Source organism: Azolla caroliniana, unplaced genomic scaffold (genome assembly GCF_043228905.1).
Source record: "Azolla caroliniana isolate FFs.n. ecotype wild unplaced genomic scaffold, voAzoCaro1.0.p SCAF_13, whole genome shotgun sequence".
Taxonomy (NCBI): Eukaryota; Viridiplantae; Streptophyta; class Polypodiopsida; order Salviniales; family Salviniaceae; genus Azolla; species Azolla caroliniana.
In genome coordinates, this window is record NW_028230448.1 from 18667083 (window position 1) to 18686519 (window position 19437).

Consider the following 19437-nt stretch of genomic DNA (forward strand, 5'->3'; position numbering starts at 1 on the left):
TCCTGCAAAAGTGTACCTTCAAGAATATAAGGGTTTTTTAGAATTCCAATATCTTGAAAATGATGGATGGCACACTACCCTCTAAAATCCAAATTTACAGATGACAAAAAGAAAGTGCAAGCAAATACATATAAGTTGAGTTCTTCTCCCGGGCATCAAATTCATGTCTAAAGCTAAGCTTGCATGCATAATGGAATCTAGAGAGAGGACTAGGGTTCGTTCTCATGCAATATTAAAGGAATGAGTGCATGGAATATAAGGGATTGGGATTTTTACTGAGAGAATCGTTATATATTTGAAGTATGATTTTTGAATAGACCTACAAATGCTAATATTTCGAAGGACAAAAGAGGAAGAGATTGTTTTGGCAGAACAGAAGTGTACTAGAAGAAGAAGAAGAAGAAGAAGTTAGTAGTAATAAGTAGTAGTGTAGGGGGGAAGTAAAGATGGGCGGAGAGGAGAGAAGGATTGTGGTGGGCATGGATGAGAGCGAGCATAGCTTTCATGCTCTCCAGTGGGCTCTCCAGACTCTTATCCTTCCATCCACACAGCCTTCATCAAATGACCACATCATCCTTGTCCATGCCAAGACCTCCCAAACAGCTGGTCTTGGTGGCCCAGGTACTGCTTTTTTTCTGATAAATATATACTTTAACAAGATCAATTAGCTCTTCTTTTTTGAACTTGTTTGCTTCTTTTTTTTAATGACTTTCAGGATACATCATAAGTGCAGAGTTGCTATACTCCATGGAGAAATCTCGAGAGCGCGAAATTGAGAATTTCATGACAAAAGCCCTCTCCTTGTGTGAAGAGAACAAGGTATATAATATAGCCAGCCCATTATTACCAACACGTCGTGTTTGTTTTCTGTCTGTTGCTTCAATGTCTTCATGCATCAATTTTGAGATTGCCATGCAATTCACTAATCCATAAAATGTGTGTGTATGTATTGAATTTGCAGAGTAATTTTAACCTATTGAAATTACTTCCTTTTTTAATCATGAATCAGATATCTTGTATTAAACTTTTGTAGGTAAAAGCAGAGTCCAAAGTTATACCAGGGGATCCTAGAGAGGTGATTTGCGACGTGGTCCAAAATGTTAACGCAAATTACCTGGTGATAGGTAGCCATGGCTATGGAGCAATCAAGAGGTAATGACATGAATGCAGATCATTATTAGCTAGTTAGTTTATGTTGAATTCTCACATGTTAGGGTTACATATATTCCAATTCTCATTAGATATGTGTACATATATATAATGGTAGTTCATGCCAGATTTTTTCTATATTTATAACTGTTTATTTATGTTTGGGTTCAATGTGTGCAGAGCAGTGCTCGGAAGTGTGAGTGACTATTGCGCTCGTCATGCGAAATGCCCTGTGGTGATTGTAAGGAAATGATTTACAGATGTAGGTCTAGGGTTTTGGCCCATTAATCAAGGGGTTTTACCATTGGCTACTTTCTTTCTTGTAAAAGATGATCATATCTTTTCTAGGATATATGTACATATGATTTTGTCACTAGTCAAAATAAAAGGTTAATTGTTTTGTTAAAATAGAGTTACCAAATGTACTTGAAGCGCTTAATCACTTGCTTGGAAATAGTATTATTTGTCACTAAAGAGTGCGTTAATAGTTCTCTCTTACATTAAGGATATCGGAGTTTTCCCTACTAAGTATCCACAAATATAGTTCATTTTTGACAGAAGGAGAAAAAGAATATATTATTTATGTAATTCCATAATCTCTTCAAATAATAGTTAGTACATCTCTCATTTGCATTTGCTATTGATATTTGACCTTGGCCTTTCTTAATGTAGAGTTACCATGGCGGGAGAGATTGTGCTAGATGTAGTTCTTGTGCATTACCACATGCAATATTTTAATACCTTCTTTTTCATGGTTACAAAAAGTAATTTGAGTTGATGTTGCCAATTTATCATTGTCTTGGGTGTTGGATCTCTTTTACCATTGTCAAACAAAGCTTCATAATTATAGTCAATCCTTACACATTTGCTTTGATAGGTTTGATTCCATGATACTAATATGCATAGATAACAAAATTTTGTGGAGGTGATTAACAAATTGCATAGATAAGCAAATTCATTCATATTGTAATGGGCACTTAACAAGTTGCAAGGATAAGCATATATTATTTCAAACTCAGGTGCGGCTTCACCTCTTTAAGAATATGGAGGGGAGAACACTGAAGGAGTCTGTCTAACTTTAGGCTAATGGCAATTGAGCATGAGGCAACATGGACACATATGGATAGAGCAATCTCTGAGTTATGTCTCCCATGCATTACATTTTTTAACTGGCAACATGGACAACAGTGATTATACACATGATTTTGAACATGTGATAGATGTGATTATATTTTTGATTGCTTGCAAGTAGATATACATTTAAGTATATGTACCGATAATGGCATTCATTCATGTATATGACCAACATGTTTCTTCTCATTTCTCATTTATGATAACCATTGTTTACTACAGCTGCACCAACACAATGGACCCAAGTATATAGTTATGGTTTATACTGGAAAACTTAACCTTAATCCTGAAAACAGTTTGGAGCCAATATGACGTGATTAATCATCTATCAGATCAATGTGTGATGAAAATGATGTTAAGGAAGCCCCTATTGAATAATTACAATTTAATAGCATGTGCTTTGGTTTAGCATTACCTGCTAGAATTGTTCAATCTTCAATGAAATTAGAAAATAGTGCACAATGGTAACAGTTGAGCTCAATATTAGACCAGAACGCATGTGTCAACTCCAATACACTTGGATCTCTGAAACAAGCCATCTGTAAAATGTGTATCACATTGCATTCTCAGAAAATGGTTAGCTTAAATGGATTTCAATTTCATAAGTATAAATATGCAGAAAGCAATAACCATGAAACATATCTATAGGTTCATAAAACAAGTTGCATAAACATACAATACTAACACCTTTGAACATGCTAGCATACCTTTACTCTTCTTTTGTATGGCAACAACTGGACATCATTAACCTTAACGTGACAGACTTCTTGAAAAATGGCTAGTTTTCATTCAGAACTAAAACTTTATATATAATGGATAGAAAGGCAATGCTACTTCCATTTAGTATTATTTTCTCATATATAACTCAATCTAACACGAAATAAGATTCACATGACCTCCAAACCCCATATATGTTCAATTTTATATATACTGTGATAGCCACATGAACCCTTCACCATACCCAGCTTTTCTTACAGTACTACACATAAAAACCTCAATAGCTCTCACATTTGTATCTCCAAGATTCACTTTCCTTTGCCAGTAGTGTAGTTTGAAAGCCCTAGATAATACCTTAGCTCTTCCTCTGATGCTGCAATGGGTATATCTATCTTGTTTCCAAGAATAAGAAATGGCACACCAGCCAATGAATCATCGGAAAGCAGCCCATCAAGCTCTTTCTTAGATTCAGGAAAACGCTCTCGATCAGCTGCATCAACTAGGTATACAATTCCATCTACCTACAATTGGCACACAAAATACTTTAATTTAATGCTCTCTAGAGATCTACTCATACTAGGAAAAACTTAGAAATACCACTAGGTCTTTCTTAATTCCCACCAAAGTCTCCAGATTTTTTGTTATTTCCCCAAATGCCCTTGGTAAAGATCCTCTCAAGCAAATATGTGGTCTGTTCATCCCTATTTTTATGTGCTATACGAGCCATCATATAGTGAATTCACCCACCCTTTTTTCCTCTCCATCTTTTTGGGATTGACAGGGGAATCTAGGGAAACTGTGATTTCCAGGTTTTCCCTTATTATTATTCTACCTTCACATAGTAATCTTTCCAAACTCTTCTTGCAATCAGATGGCCACCCAAATCAAATGCTTTGAAGTTGATCTTGCCGATGGTTAATTCTTCCGAAGTAGGATGTTGTGTTGGCTGATGTTGAACTAATCTCTGCATGACACAACAAGATTTATTTTAGTTTTCAACTTCCAAAGATAGAATGCAAACATATTAAGCAATGCTTTGAAGATCAAAACACTTCCTAGCAAACAAAGCATCAATGCGCAGGAAAACACATGGATATGAAATCATGCAAATTTTGGTTCATCAAACGCATTCATGAGCAACATTCATTATTGCATTTTTTATCCTCCACTTTCTCAATCATGAGAATGAGATTTTCAACATACATTATTACCTCCTTATATGGTACTCTCATAGTTGTGAAAAGAAAATAAGCATGAACATTAAAATTTAAAAACAATATTAATAGAAGCTGCAAAGAGCAATCATTGACCTATATCAAAACATATCCTTGCAATCTTTTAATATACCAGGGAGTATCCAGATAATTCAATAATTTTCTCTCTACATGACAAACCAATATATTGCCAATTTCTTGCATTATATTTTATGTTATCTAATATACAGAAAATATGGAACTTAAAAGTAATCAATCAAAAACCTTCATGAAAGGCATTAAATGCTCTGGAGTCAACCAATTTCTCATTCTTATTGTGCATCTGAATTCCTGGCCAAACTCTCATATCAAAACTTAATCCATTCATTGAATATCAGAAACTGTCGAAACAGGAACCAAACTTATATATAGATTTGATTATCCAGAAATTTTAACCGTGAAACGCATACGAAAATGCAGATCAATAAAAGTTTGTCATCCAAATTTAAAAACTTTGAATGTCTTCCACGAGCGCAAATTCCAGTACACCTGTAAAGCATGATTAAACAGAGCCTGAATTCCTTCAGAAATCTTTTGAAACCCATAGGAAAGGATTTGGTTCTTTCTTTCGACAATGCAAAATTTATCTTTCAATCGTCCGAAGTCCTTAACAAAACACAAATTGGTTCTTTCTTTCAAAAACTGAAATTCCTTCAAAACTCCTCATGAAATTTTAACGAAAGGAATCAACAAACGAACGAACAGGAAGAAGGGAATTACCTCTCCCACGAGCATACGAAGCAAGGTAGTTTTTGCCTGCGTTGTCGAGACCGAGGAAGAGAACCTTGGCCTCCTTATTCCAGAGACCGAGCGAGGCGAGAAGGCCATAGAACCAGTCCACCAGGAACATCTCTGTCTACAAAGTCTCTCTCTCTCTCTAAGCCGTTCACTGTCTATATGTGCGTCTCTGTGTCCCTGTATCTGAGACGCAGAGCAAGGGTTTAGGGTTTAGGGTTTAGGGTTCAGGGCACAGGGATTCCCCACGCTTCTTCTTAGAGTAGACATAAGCCTGAGGTTGTTAAAGTTTCTTAATCTCTTTAATCACATCTTAATTGCGATTAACAATCTGGGTTATGATGGTTAATGATGATGATTAGTGTTAGCGCTAGTGTTATAGGGATGGAATTTGGTCATGAATTCCAATGTTAAATTTGGGCATGATGTCGGTCACCCATCTCCCTCCTCTCTAGAGAGAGTTCTTTGGTGACCACGATAGCAACACTCATGTATTACATTGAAACGAGAGCCAGGATCACACGATACATACATTTTGGTAACAAATGTGTGTCGTATAATGCATTATTCGGGTTTGATTTAGAACGATCATGTAGGCAAAGGGTTTGGAAATCAGGCATTCATATCCAATTGCATCCTCTTAGAGGAGACTTGCCTCTCTATTGGGTGACTTCTGCTTTGGGATCTCGAGTGTTATGGTGTGGTGTGGTGTAACAAAATAATTTGAATGTTGCCATTATCACCCAGTTATCACCTCAAGAGATGTGAAACCTTGTTTCATCTACTCCACATTTGTCCCATGTATGATACTTTTTCTTGTCACAAATTACCCATAGCATATATTCAAAGGTTCCTCCTCATCAACTATTAAACTTGTTTTGGGTTATCAGGGTTTTTACCATGAGAACTTGAGCCATTTTGCCATTCTTTTTGCATAGGTTAATAGTAACTCTTGCATTGTTTGTCATGATCAAAATTTTGGGTGATTAGCTTCCGGTTGATATTGGTTAGCTTAGGTTCCCGTCAAATAACCCTATTATGTTTGTTGCATCTCTCATAACAACATTGGGCATTTTCATGCTCTATTTTTGTAATGTTTGTCAACTATGTTGTAAATATTCTTTGTGGATTTTTACTTTACTTTGAGGCCCCATTAGTAATAGTCATGCAATGCATGCCTGGAAAAAAAACTTGTAACATTGGATGTCCATATGCGTATCAGTATGTATGTTTTAGTTCATGTTAATTGTGTACATAATTTGTGAAGGCAATTAATTTCACATTGTGCTTTAGGATGGAATGTTTAGTTGACTTTTTGTTTTGGCATAAATACTCACCAAAAGAAAGACTCGCTTGGCCAAGTGAGTCAAATAAGCTAAACAAAAGTTTTGATTCTTGTATTTTGATTGTACGGATACATCTCACCACAAGGTTTGTGTAGTTGTATTTCATTTTTTCTTACGTATGTCTTGATCAAGTGAACATGTTCGCTTGTAAGTGTGCCAATTGTCTCCAATTTTCTGATAGATTGAGCTTTACAATTTTAGGTAGAAACAATAGCGACAAGATAATGCACCCCATCACATTTACCAATCATGATTCATTACCTCTCTTTGGAAAAATTTGTGTTTATTTAAGCCCATGTATGATAGCATTTGACAAATCTATGATTCGTACACCATCAATTGTATCATGTTATTGATATGATTCTCAATAGATTGTATACCCATTGAGGGTGCAAAGAATCTCAATATATTAGATATTGATCAATAATCATTAGATTCTTCAATATTTTTCAAAGTCTTATCCAAGAAGAAAGTAACTTACATGTATTCATTGGTGTATATATTTCTTGCTTTACAAAACCTTGTATATGCATTAGTAAACATACAATGTGATGTCACAAATACTCCTATAATTCATACACATAAAGGATGAGCCGAAAAGTTTAGAATTAAGTAGTTAAAGAGTGTAGTCATGTATATCTTCATGTATAACTTATAAGCATGAGGACATACACATACACACATTACTCTTATGTATGCTCAAATTTTCCACTGTACAAAATACAATATATAAGTGAGAGAAAAAAACTACAAAAATGAACTTGATCATGTTCTAATTTGCATAGCCCTTTCTACGTTCTTCCATATAATAAGAAGTATTTGGTTCCATTGTTCTTGATGATAGCGATGTTGTTCTATGAGTCAAATACTTCATTTGAGGATCGTATTGGTATCTTTTGAAGAACTTTGTTTTAACAAAATAGTCATACATGTAGGCTGCACCATTAAATTGTGGTAATACCAGCCAACATGCAACCAATACCTTCACCTTTCCCCATAATGGTATCCTTGCAAAAGACAAAGATACAAGTAATGTATTAGCTTTGTAGTGTTACACGGATTGTTAGTTTTGAAATCAAATTAACGAGCCTCTTTATGTTGTGGTGGCTAATGATCCTAACAAATATCACAAAAACTAGGTTATACTATCACATACAAGCTTATCTTGAAATTATTTAACAAGACTTATATTCCAATTGTGCTTCATTTAATAAATGCTTATGTGTGTTGTACTTAATGTGAAAGGATTCAATACATATTACATACCACACGTGCACAATAGCAAACTTCATCTATTCAATGATTAATCTTGTAATGGTTCACAGTCATCATATAATACATTTTATCATGTGCATCCCCAATGATCCATGATAGGCATGTCTTTTCTAAGTTATCATCAATATGTATGAATGTCCAATGATTGGTAGCATCATTGACTCCATAACTTGGTAACGTTATGATACTAAAGACTCTAGGAAGCATTGGGTTAGACGTTAGGGATGGACAAGACTAGTTTGTGTATTACATATTTAGAGTGTACACAAATCCACATCCACATGTAGGAACCCACAAATGGAACCTTATTTTGTTAGTGTAAATTACACTTCCTAAAATAACAATAAGATTTCCTAGAATACTTCATGTAATTACTTCAAGTAAGAGAGATGGGAGGGAATAAGAAATACCAATAGAATATCCCTGCAAAAGATAACTCAATGAGGGTGACAAACGAATATATCACCCAATATGTCAACCATTGTTTATCATATGCTTTATCACGACTCTCAATTGCTTTAATAGACATTATCCTGCACAATGACCCATTAGAGAGGAATTTGATTAATCGAGGCAAGATTATCATTAAACGCCCAATGTTGCATATTCTCATTCACTATGGTTTGTGAGGTTCATGTGCTCACGTGTTTATAAACCCCCATGAAAAGGGGTTCTTGAAAGTTATATTGCATGATCTAAGAATGTTGGTTTGTGAAACCCTTAACAATGAGTCATAGATGTACTAAGTAATGTTAACAACATGGACTAGTAATCAACTGTGGACAAAATTTAAATGTGGCATTTTGGTAATTAGCTTACCTAGTGGTGAGTTGTTAAATTACTAGTTATAGGTCATGGGTTCGAGACCTAACTTTCTCACCTCTCTATTACTTCTTCATATATATTTTCTTAATTTACTACATGCCATTCTGGAATCTGGGGTTTGAACATATAATATAAACTTCAAGTGACCTCGGGCTCGATACACAACTTTCGCACCTCTCTATTGCTTCTTACATATTTTCTTAATTTATTAAATGCCATTGTGGAATGTAGAGGTTAAACATCTCTTTCTCTCTCTCTCTCTCTCGTAGTTAGCTTACCCTATTGGGCACTACATCTTGGGCACGAAACTCAATTTTCTCACCTCTCTATTACTCCATAGATATCTCTTATTTCACTAGATGCCAGTGTGGAATGTAGGGGTTGAACCCATGACCACTTGGTCTCCCTTCCCCCCCCCCCCCCCTTATCTCTCTCGTGAAAACACACAATTATATTAATAAATGTGTGTGAAAAAACACTACTTAAAATGGGTATCGCAATGAAGTATGGTCACCCATTAACTACAATAGAAACACACAATTATATTAATAAATGTGTGTGAAAACCACTACTTACAAAGGGTATCGCAATGGAGTATGGTCACCCATTAACTACAATAGAGAGAGCAATCCATTTGATTGATAACTTATAGAAGAAATATAAAAAGGAATAAAAATTTAGGGGTGTGGGTGTAGACCTCTAAACATATTTAAAACATATTTGTTCATTGATGCAATTTTTCTTGCATTCAAAACTATTGATATCATTTTTGTATAATGTATTTTCATGGAATTATAAAAGCATAAAAGGGAAGATATACACTATACTTACAAAGGATAGAGAAGCATGAATGAAGTCCTGTTCAAATAAATAAACATTTGTATGATGAATAGTTTATATGAGGTTTGTATGCTTATCTTTAAGTTATTTATCTTCAATTTTAGATTTTGTTTCACACTTGTATGATGAATAGTTGTTCAAGCAATATGAAAAATATCGTATATACAACCTGTCATGAAAATATCCCTTCATGTACTCAATACTTTAATCTTCTTCGAGTTAAAGTTTGCACATTAACAATGTTGATTCTCAAAACCCAAAATGATGGACCTTTACTTATGTGAAGCTAGTGTCTACTTCTTTTAAGGAAACAATACTATTTTGAAGTATAAAATAAAGGTTTTGTTTCTTAAATTAAGAAAATTTGCTCTATATTTGATTGCTACTAAATCTGAGAAGAGAACCCACAAAGAATTCAAAGTTGTAGGCAAGGACTACGCGATAAAGGGACTAAAGTTGTGTTGAATGACATTTTAACTGATGGAGTATATTCTTTTGTGAAAAAATCAAATAAAATTCAAAGTTGTAACACCCAAAGAAAAGTTTAATTATGCTCCCCACCAACTTTGTGGGAGACATTTCACTCACATTGTTTTTAGGAATGCATTATGTTATGCAAGAGAAACATGGCAAAAATAAATGGATTGTCTTAGGGAAAACCTAATAAGTTATCTTAATCAAACATTGATGGCCCTAATTTATAATATCTCAAATGGTTGAACCTCCCATTGGAAAATGCCAAAAGAACTTTTGAAAATGATGAGTAGGAATCCATTATTGGAGATTGCTTCATCTGTTTGTGCACACCTCTTATACTTGTGGCCAAAGGAAATTGGTATTGATTATAGAAACACACCATCATGCAAGATTCAACGAAACATTGCTAAGAGGCATTCCTAAGAGGCAATGAATTCTTTCAAACTCCTTTGACTACTTGTTTCCTATAAACCAATTGCTTTTTCATATGCCACACACATTATTATAAAATGTATCAAGCCATAGTTTGGGTTGCAATACCATACAAACATTTGTGGCTAATTAAAATCTATAGAAGCCGAGGTGATCTGGAAATTATCAAATGTCAATCCTTAAGTAATGTGTCCTCCCATATGGAGGCACAAGGTATGGGTTTAAATAAGTTGACAAATCTCATACCACATGGGCTTGTGTGCATAGGAAGTTTGTGGCTTGTGATCCATTATTTATGACTCATATGTCCTTTTCTGAAACAAAATATGCCAGGTAACACCAACGATAAGATACATGCATAAGATATTGATATTGATTGCACCAACTCCTATTATAAATGCATCCCCCAATTCTCTACTTTCTAATATTGTAGTTGACCTTTGATTTTTTCTAAGTACATAATCCATTTGCCAATTCCCTACTTTCTAATATTGTAGTTGTCCTTTAATCTCTTTAAATGCTCAACCTATATTATATGGGGATTGATATATTTCACGCTAGTAGATATACAAGATTGGAAATTTGAAGAGCATTTTTACTATGCTAATGGAGGGAATCCCATTGATTAACTCTTAAGAGAGTAAAATAAATATATCAAAATTCATCATCAACCTCATGGCTAAAGCAAAAAGAACGCACACTCATATCATAGCTTAAGGATATGTTAATAATATCGTAGTTTAACTTAATCATATTTTTTTGTGTGAACAAATAGTCATTAGGAACCTGCAACATTATCTATGATCTGTATTCAGGAATGAAAGCCACAATATTAGGACATCTTTTAGACGATTTGCAATCCACTAGAGTTTCATGTAACGCCTTTTAGAAAGAATCATCAAAAGCCTCTCCTACCATGACTTTGGTACATTTGCCAATCAATGTTGACATTAGATAAAAATTAGCATGGGGGCTTTTAACTCCTCCCAAAATTGCTTGAAGAATTCAATTGACCCGTCCTAGTGTTTTCTAGTGATCCCATCCATTCAAAGATTCTTAAAACTCATATTGTAAAAATTGATCCTAACTCCACAACTCCCCCCCGTTCGAAAAGTGGGTCCCCCCCCAGTTCGACAAGTGAGAACCCACCAACCACAATTCGAGTAGTTGGCCCCCACTCCCATACACCCCCCCCCCCCCCCCCCCCCCCCAAAAAAAAGATGCATTCCAACTCCGTCACTCATGGCACCTTCGAACATCGCGACTGTCAAACACATAGCACAAACAAGACCCTCGATCGATGACGGAAAAAAGCAAGATAAAAACATCTCTGATAGCGGGGGTCTTGTTGAGATTATTTTCAATAACGAAGAGATGCTTCTACTTGAGCAAGAGATAGAGCGCCTTGAGCGAATAGTGGTCATATGCTACATGATGGGATCATGACCAAATAGAGGGTTGTTGCGAGATATGTTTCAAGCTAAATTTCATTCACAACTGCGTGGTATAAAAGAAGTCCAAATCATACTAGAAGACAAGGATTCTGCAACGAACCTCATAGCACTATCTCCCTTCCAGGTCCGAAACACATGGTTGTTCATGCGTAAATGGACACATGGTTTTAACCTAGAGAAAGCCACGCAATAGGATGATTCCATGAAAAAGGTAACAATGTTGTTTCCTGGATTATCCTTAGAATACAACATGTTACTTCCTACTATTGGGAACTCCTTTGGTATGATGCTGGATGAGGAACGAACGCTAGCGGACAGGCTAAAGAAGCACCTAGGCCCTCCCTCTATCCGCCTCTTGGTACAGGACATCAATAAACTTACCTCCAAGATCCTCATTCCCGGGAAAAATGGAATGCGGAAATTGAACAACGCATAGAAGTGATTGGCGCACCGAGGCAATGTTTTGCCTGCAAAAAACTTGGTCATATAAAAAAGAACTGCCCCACAAGACGTATTGAAGATCCTACAAAGGAGACTCTGGAAGGTCAGGACACCATAAGACATTAGAAGCCTCCCCCACCACGACCCGACAAGACTGTGATGGAATGGCGAGTGGTGGAAAAAACCCATGTCCTTCGAAAAACTTCACTGGCACAAAATCCTCCATCGCCTACGAGCCCCAATCGATTTGATCTACTACAAGAGCTCCCCCCCACGGATGAACATTCCCCTAGTTCTTTCTTAAGCCCCAAGGAACGGCCTAAGGTGACACTAAGCACACAAGAGAAAGTTCTCATTAAAGCTTACAAAATAGGGAAGCAAAGAAGAATAAGTCACGTTAAGACCTTAATATGGAGCTTGAGTGGAACGACACCCAATGCAGAAGCAACAAACCAAGGCAGAATATCATAGTCTTCTTGGACACAAATGAGTGTGCTTCCTCTAGCCAAGACCTTGAACCACACCTGCAAAACGCCTTGAAATGGCTAGGTATAGGGCTCAAGACAGTGGAAAAAATAAGGGTACATGTATCAGCGGTACACAATAACGGAGTTTCGATGACCTCAATCTCCTTTCCACTCTTGCTTCCAACACAGGAAGATTGGTCGAAATCTAAGATTAAAGATACATTATGTAGCCAAGCAGCATGCTTTGTAGCAAAAATAAGAGATGAAGAGCTCATGAACGAACTAAAGTAGCATTGGTATAACACTGAATTCTGGTGCACCATGAATGAAGAGGAACCTCATCTTTGCCACATCCACCTACGGACTATCATAGACGCCCAACTAACTCCAAGCTTTTTCTATTTCTATGAGAAGTATGAAGGGGCGATTGAAGCTCACAGGATAGCCCACAAACTCCACTCATGGATGTGGACCACTATTCCATCCTTGGAAATGACTGGATATCTAAATGGTGAGTGCTCCCCACTCACGACCTGTTGTGCAAAGCACCAGGAACAATTGGAAATCTCCCACCCCACTCCATGAGTATGAAGATTATAACATGGAACGTGCAAGGGCTCAGACGTAGACTAGACAAGCAAAACAAATGGAAACTGAGAAGGGATCTTGAAGAATATTTACTAGGGAGTGGTGCTGACATCGTCATGTTGTAGGAACACCACCTCGATAGCATGCAATCAAAGGAAGTCGGAGACCTTCTACCAGGATCATGGCGAATGATTTGGGAGCCAGCAATTGGGGAGGATGGAAATCATGGTGGTATTTGCACTTGGATTCGGGAACATCTAGCCCAAGGCTTAATACACCAGGAATCACTTATACCTGGTAACGTTGGCCATCCAAGGGCAACGATGGAACTTCATGAATGTTTATGCTCCAAATAGCAGAACAGAAAGGGCAACATTCTGGGACCGCATCCGCCTACAAGTAGCAGATGCGGAAGAGTGGTGCATTGGAGGGGATTTTAATATGATCGAATCCATTCACGATAGCTCCAACAACAACCCCATAGTTCTACGAGGAAGGGAACGTAAACAATGGGAGAAGTTATGTGTCCACCTTAACTTGCGAGACATCTGGCATTCTGACAACTTCCAACGAAAAAGGGATTCTCTCCTATTCTCCCGATCATACGGGTGGAATAGTGGGCCCACCCTATCTCGCATTGACCACATTTATGTGGGGGAGGCTCTAGAAGCGAAGGGAGGGTGGTGTCACATAACGCCAGGGACGACTTTCTCTGACCATTACCCGATAGCTAGTCATTTTCAATTGCACCGAAAATGGGGCCCATTCCAAACTCACATCCCACACACTATTTACACACTTACATATGTGAAGGACCAACTATCCAACCAATGGTCATTACCCGTCAATGACTCATCAGCATCTGACAAACTTCTAGCTAAACCAACAAGAGCTTCTACTCTCCTACATGAGATTGTCCAGACCAAAAGCAAGGATGCTCAAGAGAAGCGACAGATGACAAAACGGGGACTAATAGCCATAGAACGACTCCAACAGAGATACCCATCTTGTATTTGGATCGCAGGACAAGTCGCCACGGCCAAACATGAACTTAGCATGGGGGAAAAGGAAATATATGACATGGAGTTTCATGGAAGCATGGCGCAATGGATTCGAGTAGGGGACAAAACCACAAAGGAATTCTTCTGCTCCAAAGGCCCGAGGCACGCTAGAACTGTGATGCGTAGCCTCAACCGAGAGGATGGAACGACCATTGAGGATGGCGACGAAATGAGGAATATTGCCACAAGTTATTATCGCCGCCCACTTACCGAAGACATTATAGCTACAGGGGAAGACATAAAAGAAGATATTATCCTCCCAAGCATACCCGAGAAAGTCACGCCGGAAATGAATACATGGCTCGTGCGTCCCCTATCAATCATCGAGATATGGGAGACCCTCACTGATTTAGATGTCGATAGTTGCCCCAGAATCGACGGCCTCACCCCACACTTTTTCACAAGCCTTTGGGACACTATTAGAGAAGACCTCCTCCAGGCATATGAGGATATCATCACCTCTGGAAGCATGCTGGAGGAATTTGGACAAGGGATGATACATCTCATTCCTAAAAGTGGTGGGAATGCCAATGACATTAGCAAGTGGCGGCCCATAACTCTTCTCAATATTGTCTATAAATTGCTCGCAAAAATCGTGGCATGCCGTTTAACACCACTTCTCCCTCAACTCATTCATCCGTCCCAGACAGGTTTCGTTAGAAATCGGAGGATCCTAGACAACCTCTTCTCATTCTGGGAAGTAGTAGCCCTTGCCAAGCGAACCAACAACAAGGTAGCGGTGGTGTTACTAGATTTTGAGAAAGCATATGACAGGGTATGCTAGAACTTTCTAGAAAGTGTGATGGGGAAACTCGGCTTTCAAGAGACATGGATCAAAGGCATTGCAGGACTTTATAGGAATGGCAGCTGAAAGGAGCCCCTTTTTCCGAATATCCCGATCTGTACGACAGGGGATGCCCACTAGCTCCATCCTTATTTCTATTATACACCGAAGCACTCTCTTGCTTTCTCAACTCGTGGCATCTCAACCTACGTGGTCTTCCCGTACCTCATTCTCACCAAAGCATCCTGGATATAGAATTTGCAAATGACACAACAGTCTACCTGCAAGGGGACTTGGAAAACCTCCAAAAGCTAGAAAGTGGGCTAGCTATATTTTGCGAGAGATCCAACACCATGATCAATTAGCACAAATCCTGCGCAATATGGCTCTCTCAAGAAACACATCCGGTGTGGCACCCACATCCCGCTTTCAAATGGATCAATCAAGGAGCGAGCACCAAATATTTGGGTTTCCAAATTGGTTTCAACATACCTCTGGAGACTATGATTGCACCTGTTATCCATTCCATTCGACAAAAGTTGATACATTGGAGTTCGAAAAAACTGTCGTTAGCGGATCGCATCATAGTGGCAAATCAAGTAGTACTCGCAACAACATGGTACAGTCTATCATGCTGGACAATCTCCAAGGAATGTATACATCATATTCAATGACTGGTTCACAACTACATTTGGTCTGGTAAGGAAGACCACGTAGCTCGCGCCAAGGTGGCGTGGCCTATACTCACATCACCTAAGTCGGGAGGAGGATTGGGTCTTATCGATCCCCTTTCACAATCGAAAGCCTTACTTGCCAAATTTGTGGTGCGAGGACTCCAACCAGGAAATGATTGTTGGAAAATGCTATTGAGGTTACGTTTCGCTTACTTTAGGCCACGAAAAGGGGTCAATTGGGCCCCCCAAACGGGATGGATTCTAAACATGGATCCCAAACCTAGTTTCTCCCGCCAATTGGAGGATAGATTCAGTGCATCCATGTGGAAGGCATGGTGTGACATTCGTCGAGGGCTCAAGTGTGATCAACCGAGATTCGAACCTGCCTAGCTTAGTCAACGTATCCTATGGAACCCATGTATCAAGGATGAATCTAATCAACTACTGGGATCACGTAAGGGGTTGGCATGGGGATACATTGTAGAAGGTCCAGGAAAAAGTATAAAATGTTGGTGACGGTTTATGTCACTGCCACTACAAGATCAGGCAAACATACTCCATGGAATCAATGGCGGATGGACTATGAGATCGGAAATCATTAACGCTCTACTAATTAGGGAATCTGCTACTCAAAGGACGACAATGGAGAAATGGATAGGCCACGGGGAGGAGGGATCTCTATTCCCAAGAGGTAGGGGACCACCAAACAAACTTGAAGGCTCTAAATTGCGACACACTGAGACACCAACACAGAATAACGCAATTGGAGTACTCACGTATACTGGTCATAAATGGATTATAGATCCGGATCCAATCAAAGTACAACCCAATTGACACATATGTATTCATGAAAACACATGGCTACGTAAGGTCAGTTGGGACCCTTTGCAATGCACATGGCGTGATCCCTATGCGGCGCAAGGAAGCAAACACATCCCTTTCTTCCAATTCACAACTAGATTGGGTCGCCACATTCTAGCCGCTCAAACCGCCCGAGAGCTGGCTGCTGCGAAGGTCTGGCACACATTTCAAGTTCCTCCCATAATAATCACCTAGTTTTGGTAGAAAATCTGGAAACAACAACACACGAGGCGAATTACCACGTTCCAATGGCTATTAATACATAAGTCCCTACAGGTGGGAGCATGGCAACGTGGGAACCTTAGCTCTCCTAATTGTGTAGAGTGCCCACATGCAGTAGAATCAATACGACACACTCTATGGGACTGCCCAACATCCCATCGAATATGGCGGGGGGTTGGCCGCTTGTTGCAATTATGCCAGGTGCAAGGCTCAATCAAGGTGGGAAATATATGTTGGCTATCATGGCAGGGCGCAATTGGTAGATACGAGCATTAGGAGGAGGGGATGACTTTGGTGATAAAAGCACAAGAGGTCTTTTTCTCCTCTAGCGGCAATGTCCACTCCACTCCTCTTAATGACAAATCTCAAGAGCTGTTGGAATTGGTCAGCCCAATAACTCTTTGGATTCTATGGAAACAACGATGTAGGCGAGTCTTCTCCAACCAAACCGCACATCCAACAAGGTTACTACAAGAGATATGGAGTGAAATTGTAGCCACTTTGAAGAGCCAATACGATGGCCTTAAGGGCGGCTACGAGGGAGTTGAAAGACAACGAATAGCCTTCATCCAACAATGGTCGTCCTCCCCTTTCTTGAGTCAGTGGGCATCCACATAAGATGGAACTATCGCATCCCTTCAGGGATTTGTACATAATCGTCTCATTTGTAAAATTTTATAACTAATGGGAGGAGTTTTTTTTTGGAAAAAAAGAGAGAGAATATATGTGTGATTGTATTTAGGATTGACCTTGATGAGGCTCTAGATGGTGATTCACTATTAGATGGGCAAGAGAAAATAGAATTAAAATGGATCACACATTCCATTGCCAAATCCAATTTATTTTAGTCTAGTTCATGTTTGCTTTGAGCCCATCATGATGTATAAATTCAAGAATGTTGTAGAATAGCAACATGTATCTATTACAAGCATTATCTTAGCTATATTTGCCATTTACAAGTGTTATCAAAGCATAAAAGAATGAGACAAAGCCGAAATATAGGATGTCGTGTACACAATCATCATGTGTAGAATGGATTTGATATTGAAATTGATTTTTACAGGTAAAAGGTGGCAAATGCGTTGAGAATTTTACCTCAAGAATTAGTTAGTTATTGAGTTAATAATGCCAAGGGAGAAGGTAGTTTATCATTAGGAAAACCATATTTGGGACTAGATGGCCACTGTCTAGTTTGTGAAATTTCGTAACCAATCAGCATGGAGATGTATCCCTACATTGCCCTTCGAAATTTGATGGCATGGTCACTACTTTGTCACTCTTAAGTAAATAGTCCCTCACTTTCCTTTGAGGATTTTTTCCATTACTTTAAGAGAAAGAACTGAGGATGGATATTCTTCATTAATCAAGTAAATATCCTACCTTGCTCCTAAAATAAAAGGTGTTATATTGGAAGTGGTTTAGGTAATGTAAGCAAATTGACCTCACCAAGGTATGGTTAGATGCAAGGAATATAAAGTTGCCACAATAGCAAGAAAGTGAATTCTAATCCTTTAGAAGTTGATATACACATCTTCTCACATGGATCAAGGGAAATTGGACAATGAAAATTTTCCGCTAGAAACTAGATAATGTAAGTCTCATTTGTATGTGTAGGCTTGCACATTCTTCCTCCATCATTGAGGACATATACTTATTTCATTTCACTTGATAATGCTGATCTATACCTATAGAATTACCTTGCAACGATTTGGTATAAAAAAACAAATGATGTCAAGAAACTAATAGCAACAAATGATGTCATTGTATATTGAAAAACGTTGCATGCACTATTGTTTATATTCAAATGGTTATGAATTTACATGAGCATGTAAGAATTTCCTTATTTTCATATACATATGTATATATTTTGAATACAATCCCAAGGCCAATTTCTACCCTGTGAGAGGGAAAATGTTGAATATACACATAAGCGGGAAGACACTCATCATTGGCATAAGGTTATATATACATTAATATGTCATTATAATCCAAGATGAGAACATTTCAAAATTTCCACATTTTCTTATTTACATGAGTATCTTACCGATCTATAGAGTTCAAATAAAAGTCTTTACCATGGAACTCTACTTTCATCTATTATTTAATCAAACTTTCACACCATGAAACCCCATTTTAAAATTATTTACTCTATAACTAAATGAAGTGTGAACTTTGAAGGCATCTAGAAACAACATTAAATTGTGAACTAAGGCAAATAATATTAAATGTGAGAGAGGATGTACCCGGCAATTGTGTCGAAATTTCTTAAGAATGCAAAGAGGAGTGAGAAAAGGAATGAACATAAGGACACCTCTTGAGCCATCTCTCAAGTTAGCTCACTCACTCACAAAGCTTCTCATCCTTTATAACATTGAGGAAAGCATCAAATCTCACCCCACGCAAAGACAATTCCATGACTACCTTTTCTTAACTTAAAAGCAAGGGATAAATATTGGGTATATTTTCATTGCCATATCAAATTGTTTGGCCTAATGTGAAATGTGTGTGCATAAGATCTTGCCAACTAGTTTCTTTGGCGTAATATGAAAGAACCATAATAAGAAACTTCACCATGACTGTTATGTCTTATGTGAAGGTAGTACAAGGTCGACCCTCTAGTATGTTGAATGAAACATTGCGGTGGTGTTATTGTCATATAAGTAAACAAAAACTTTGCTAAAATAAGCTTGATTGTTCATTAAATT

The 19437-nt window shown here is 38.0% G+C and overlaps 3 protein-coding genes across 4 annotated transcripts; 1 reads left to right on the forward strand and 2 right to left on the reverse strand.

The window, feature by feature from the left end:
• Positions 1 to 388: 388 nt before the first annotated feature.
• On the forward strand, positions 389 to 1531 carry LOC147856515 (universal stress protein A-like protein). Its single transcript, XM_087329576.1, has 4 exons — positions 389 to 621; positions 716 to 819; positions 1034 to 1152; positions 1330 to 1531. The coding sequence occupies exons 1-4, from the start codon at positions 447 to 449 to the stop codon at positions 1400 to 1402; spliced, it is 471 nt and encodes a 156-aa protein (XP_087185702.1). The 5' UTR covers positions 389 to 446; the 3' UTR covers positions 1403 to 1531.
• Positions 1532 to 2490: 959 nt separating this feature from the next.
• On the reverse strand, positions 2491 to 5122 carry LOC147856516 (small COPII coat GTPase SAR1A-like). Its single transcript, XM_087329767.1, has 5 exons — positions 4971 to 5122; positions 3830 to 3961; positions 3352 to 3518; positions 2696 to 2819; positions 2491 to 2566 (listed from the first exon to the last, which is right to left on the reverse strand). Exons 1-4 carry the CDS (start codon positions 5076 to 5078, stop codon positions 2783 to 2785), a joined length of 444 nt encoding a protein of 147 aa, XP_087185893.1. The 5' UTR covers positions 5079 to 5122; the 3' UTR covers positions 2491 to 2566; positions 2696 to 2782.
• A 1590-nt stretch (positions 5123 to 6712) lies between these two features.
• Positions 6713 to 19114, reverse strand: LOC147856517 (HVA22-like protein e). 2 transcript variants are annotated; one of them, XM_087329765.1, is made up of 4 exons: positions 18976 to 19114; positions 9263 to 9289; positions 8017 to 8139; positions 6713 to 7338 (listed from the first exon to the last, which is right to left on the reverse strand). In XM_087329765.1, exons 1-4 carry the CDS (start codon positions 19053 to 19055, stop codon positions 7104 to 7106), a joined length of 465 nt encoding a protein of 154 aa, XP_087185891.1. In that variant the 5' UTR covers positions 19056 to 19114; the 3' UTR covers positions 6713 to 7103. The 2 variants fall into 2 exon arrangements, with proteins under 2 accessions (XP_087185891.1, XP_087185892.1); XM_087329766.1 differs by lacking the exon at positions 9263 to 9289 and having other exon boundaries at positions 18976 to 19061.
• Positions 19115 to 19437: the final 323 nt, after the last annotated feature.

Coding starts and splice junctions, on each gene's coding strand:
- LOC147856516 (XM_087329767.1), bottom strand. CDS start 5,078: ATGGCCTTCTCGCCTCGCTCGGTCTCTGGAATAAGGAGGCCAAGGTTC. Junction 3,962..4,970: donor TTCGTATGCTCGTGGGAGAG/GTAATTCCCTTC, acceptor TGTGTCATGCAG/AGATTAGTTCAACATCAGCC. Junction 3,519..3,829: donor GGAAAGATTACTATGTGAAG/GTAGAATAATAA, acceptor TGCCAATTGTAG/GTAGATGGAATTGTATACCT.
- LOC147856517 (XM_087329765.1), bottom strand. CDS start 19,055: ATGGCTCAAGAGGTGTCCTTATGTTCATTCCTTTTCTCACTCCTCTTT. Junction 9,290..18,975: donor AATTTCGACACAATTGCCGG/GTACATCCTCTC, acceptor TTATTTGAACAG/GACTTCATTCATGCTTCTCT. Junction 7,339..8,016: donor TTTGCAGGGATATTCTATTG/GTATTTCTTATT, acceptor GTCTTTTGCAAG/GATACCATTATGGGGAAAGG.
- LOC147856515 (XM_087329576.1), top strand. CDS start 447: ATGGGCGGAGAGGAGAGAAGGATTGTGGTGGGCATGGATGAGAGCGAG. Junction 622..715: donor AGCTGGTCTTGGTGGCCCAG/GTACTGCTTTTT, acceptor AATGACTTTCAG/GATACATCATAAGTGCAGAG. Junction 1,153..1,329: donor GGCTATGGAGCAATCAAGAG/GTAATGACATGA, acceptor CAATGTGTGCAG/AGCAGTGCTCGGAAGTGTGA.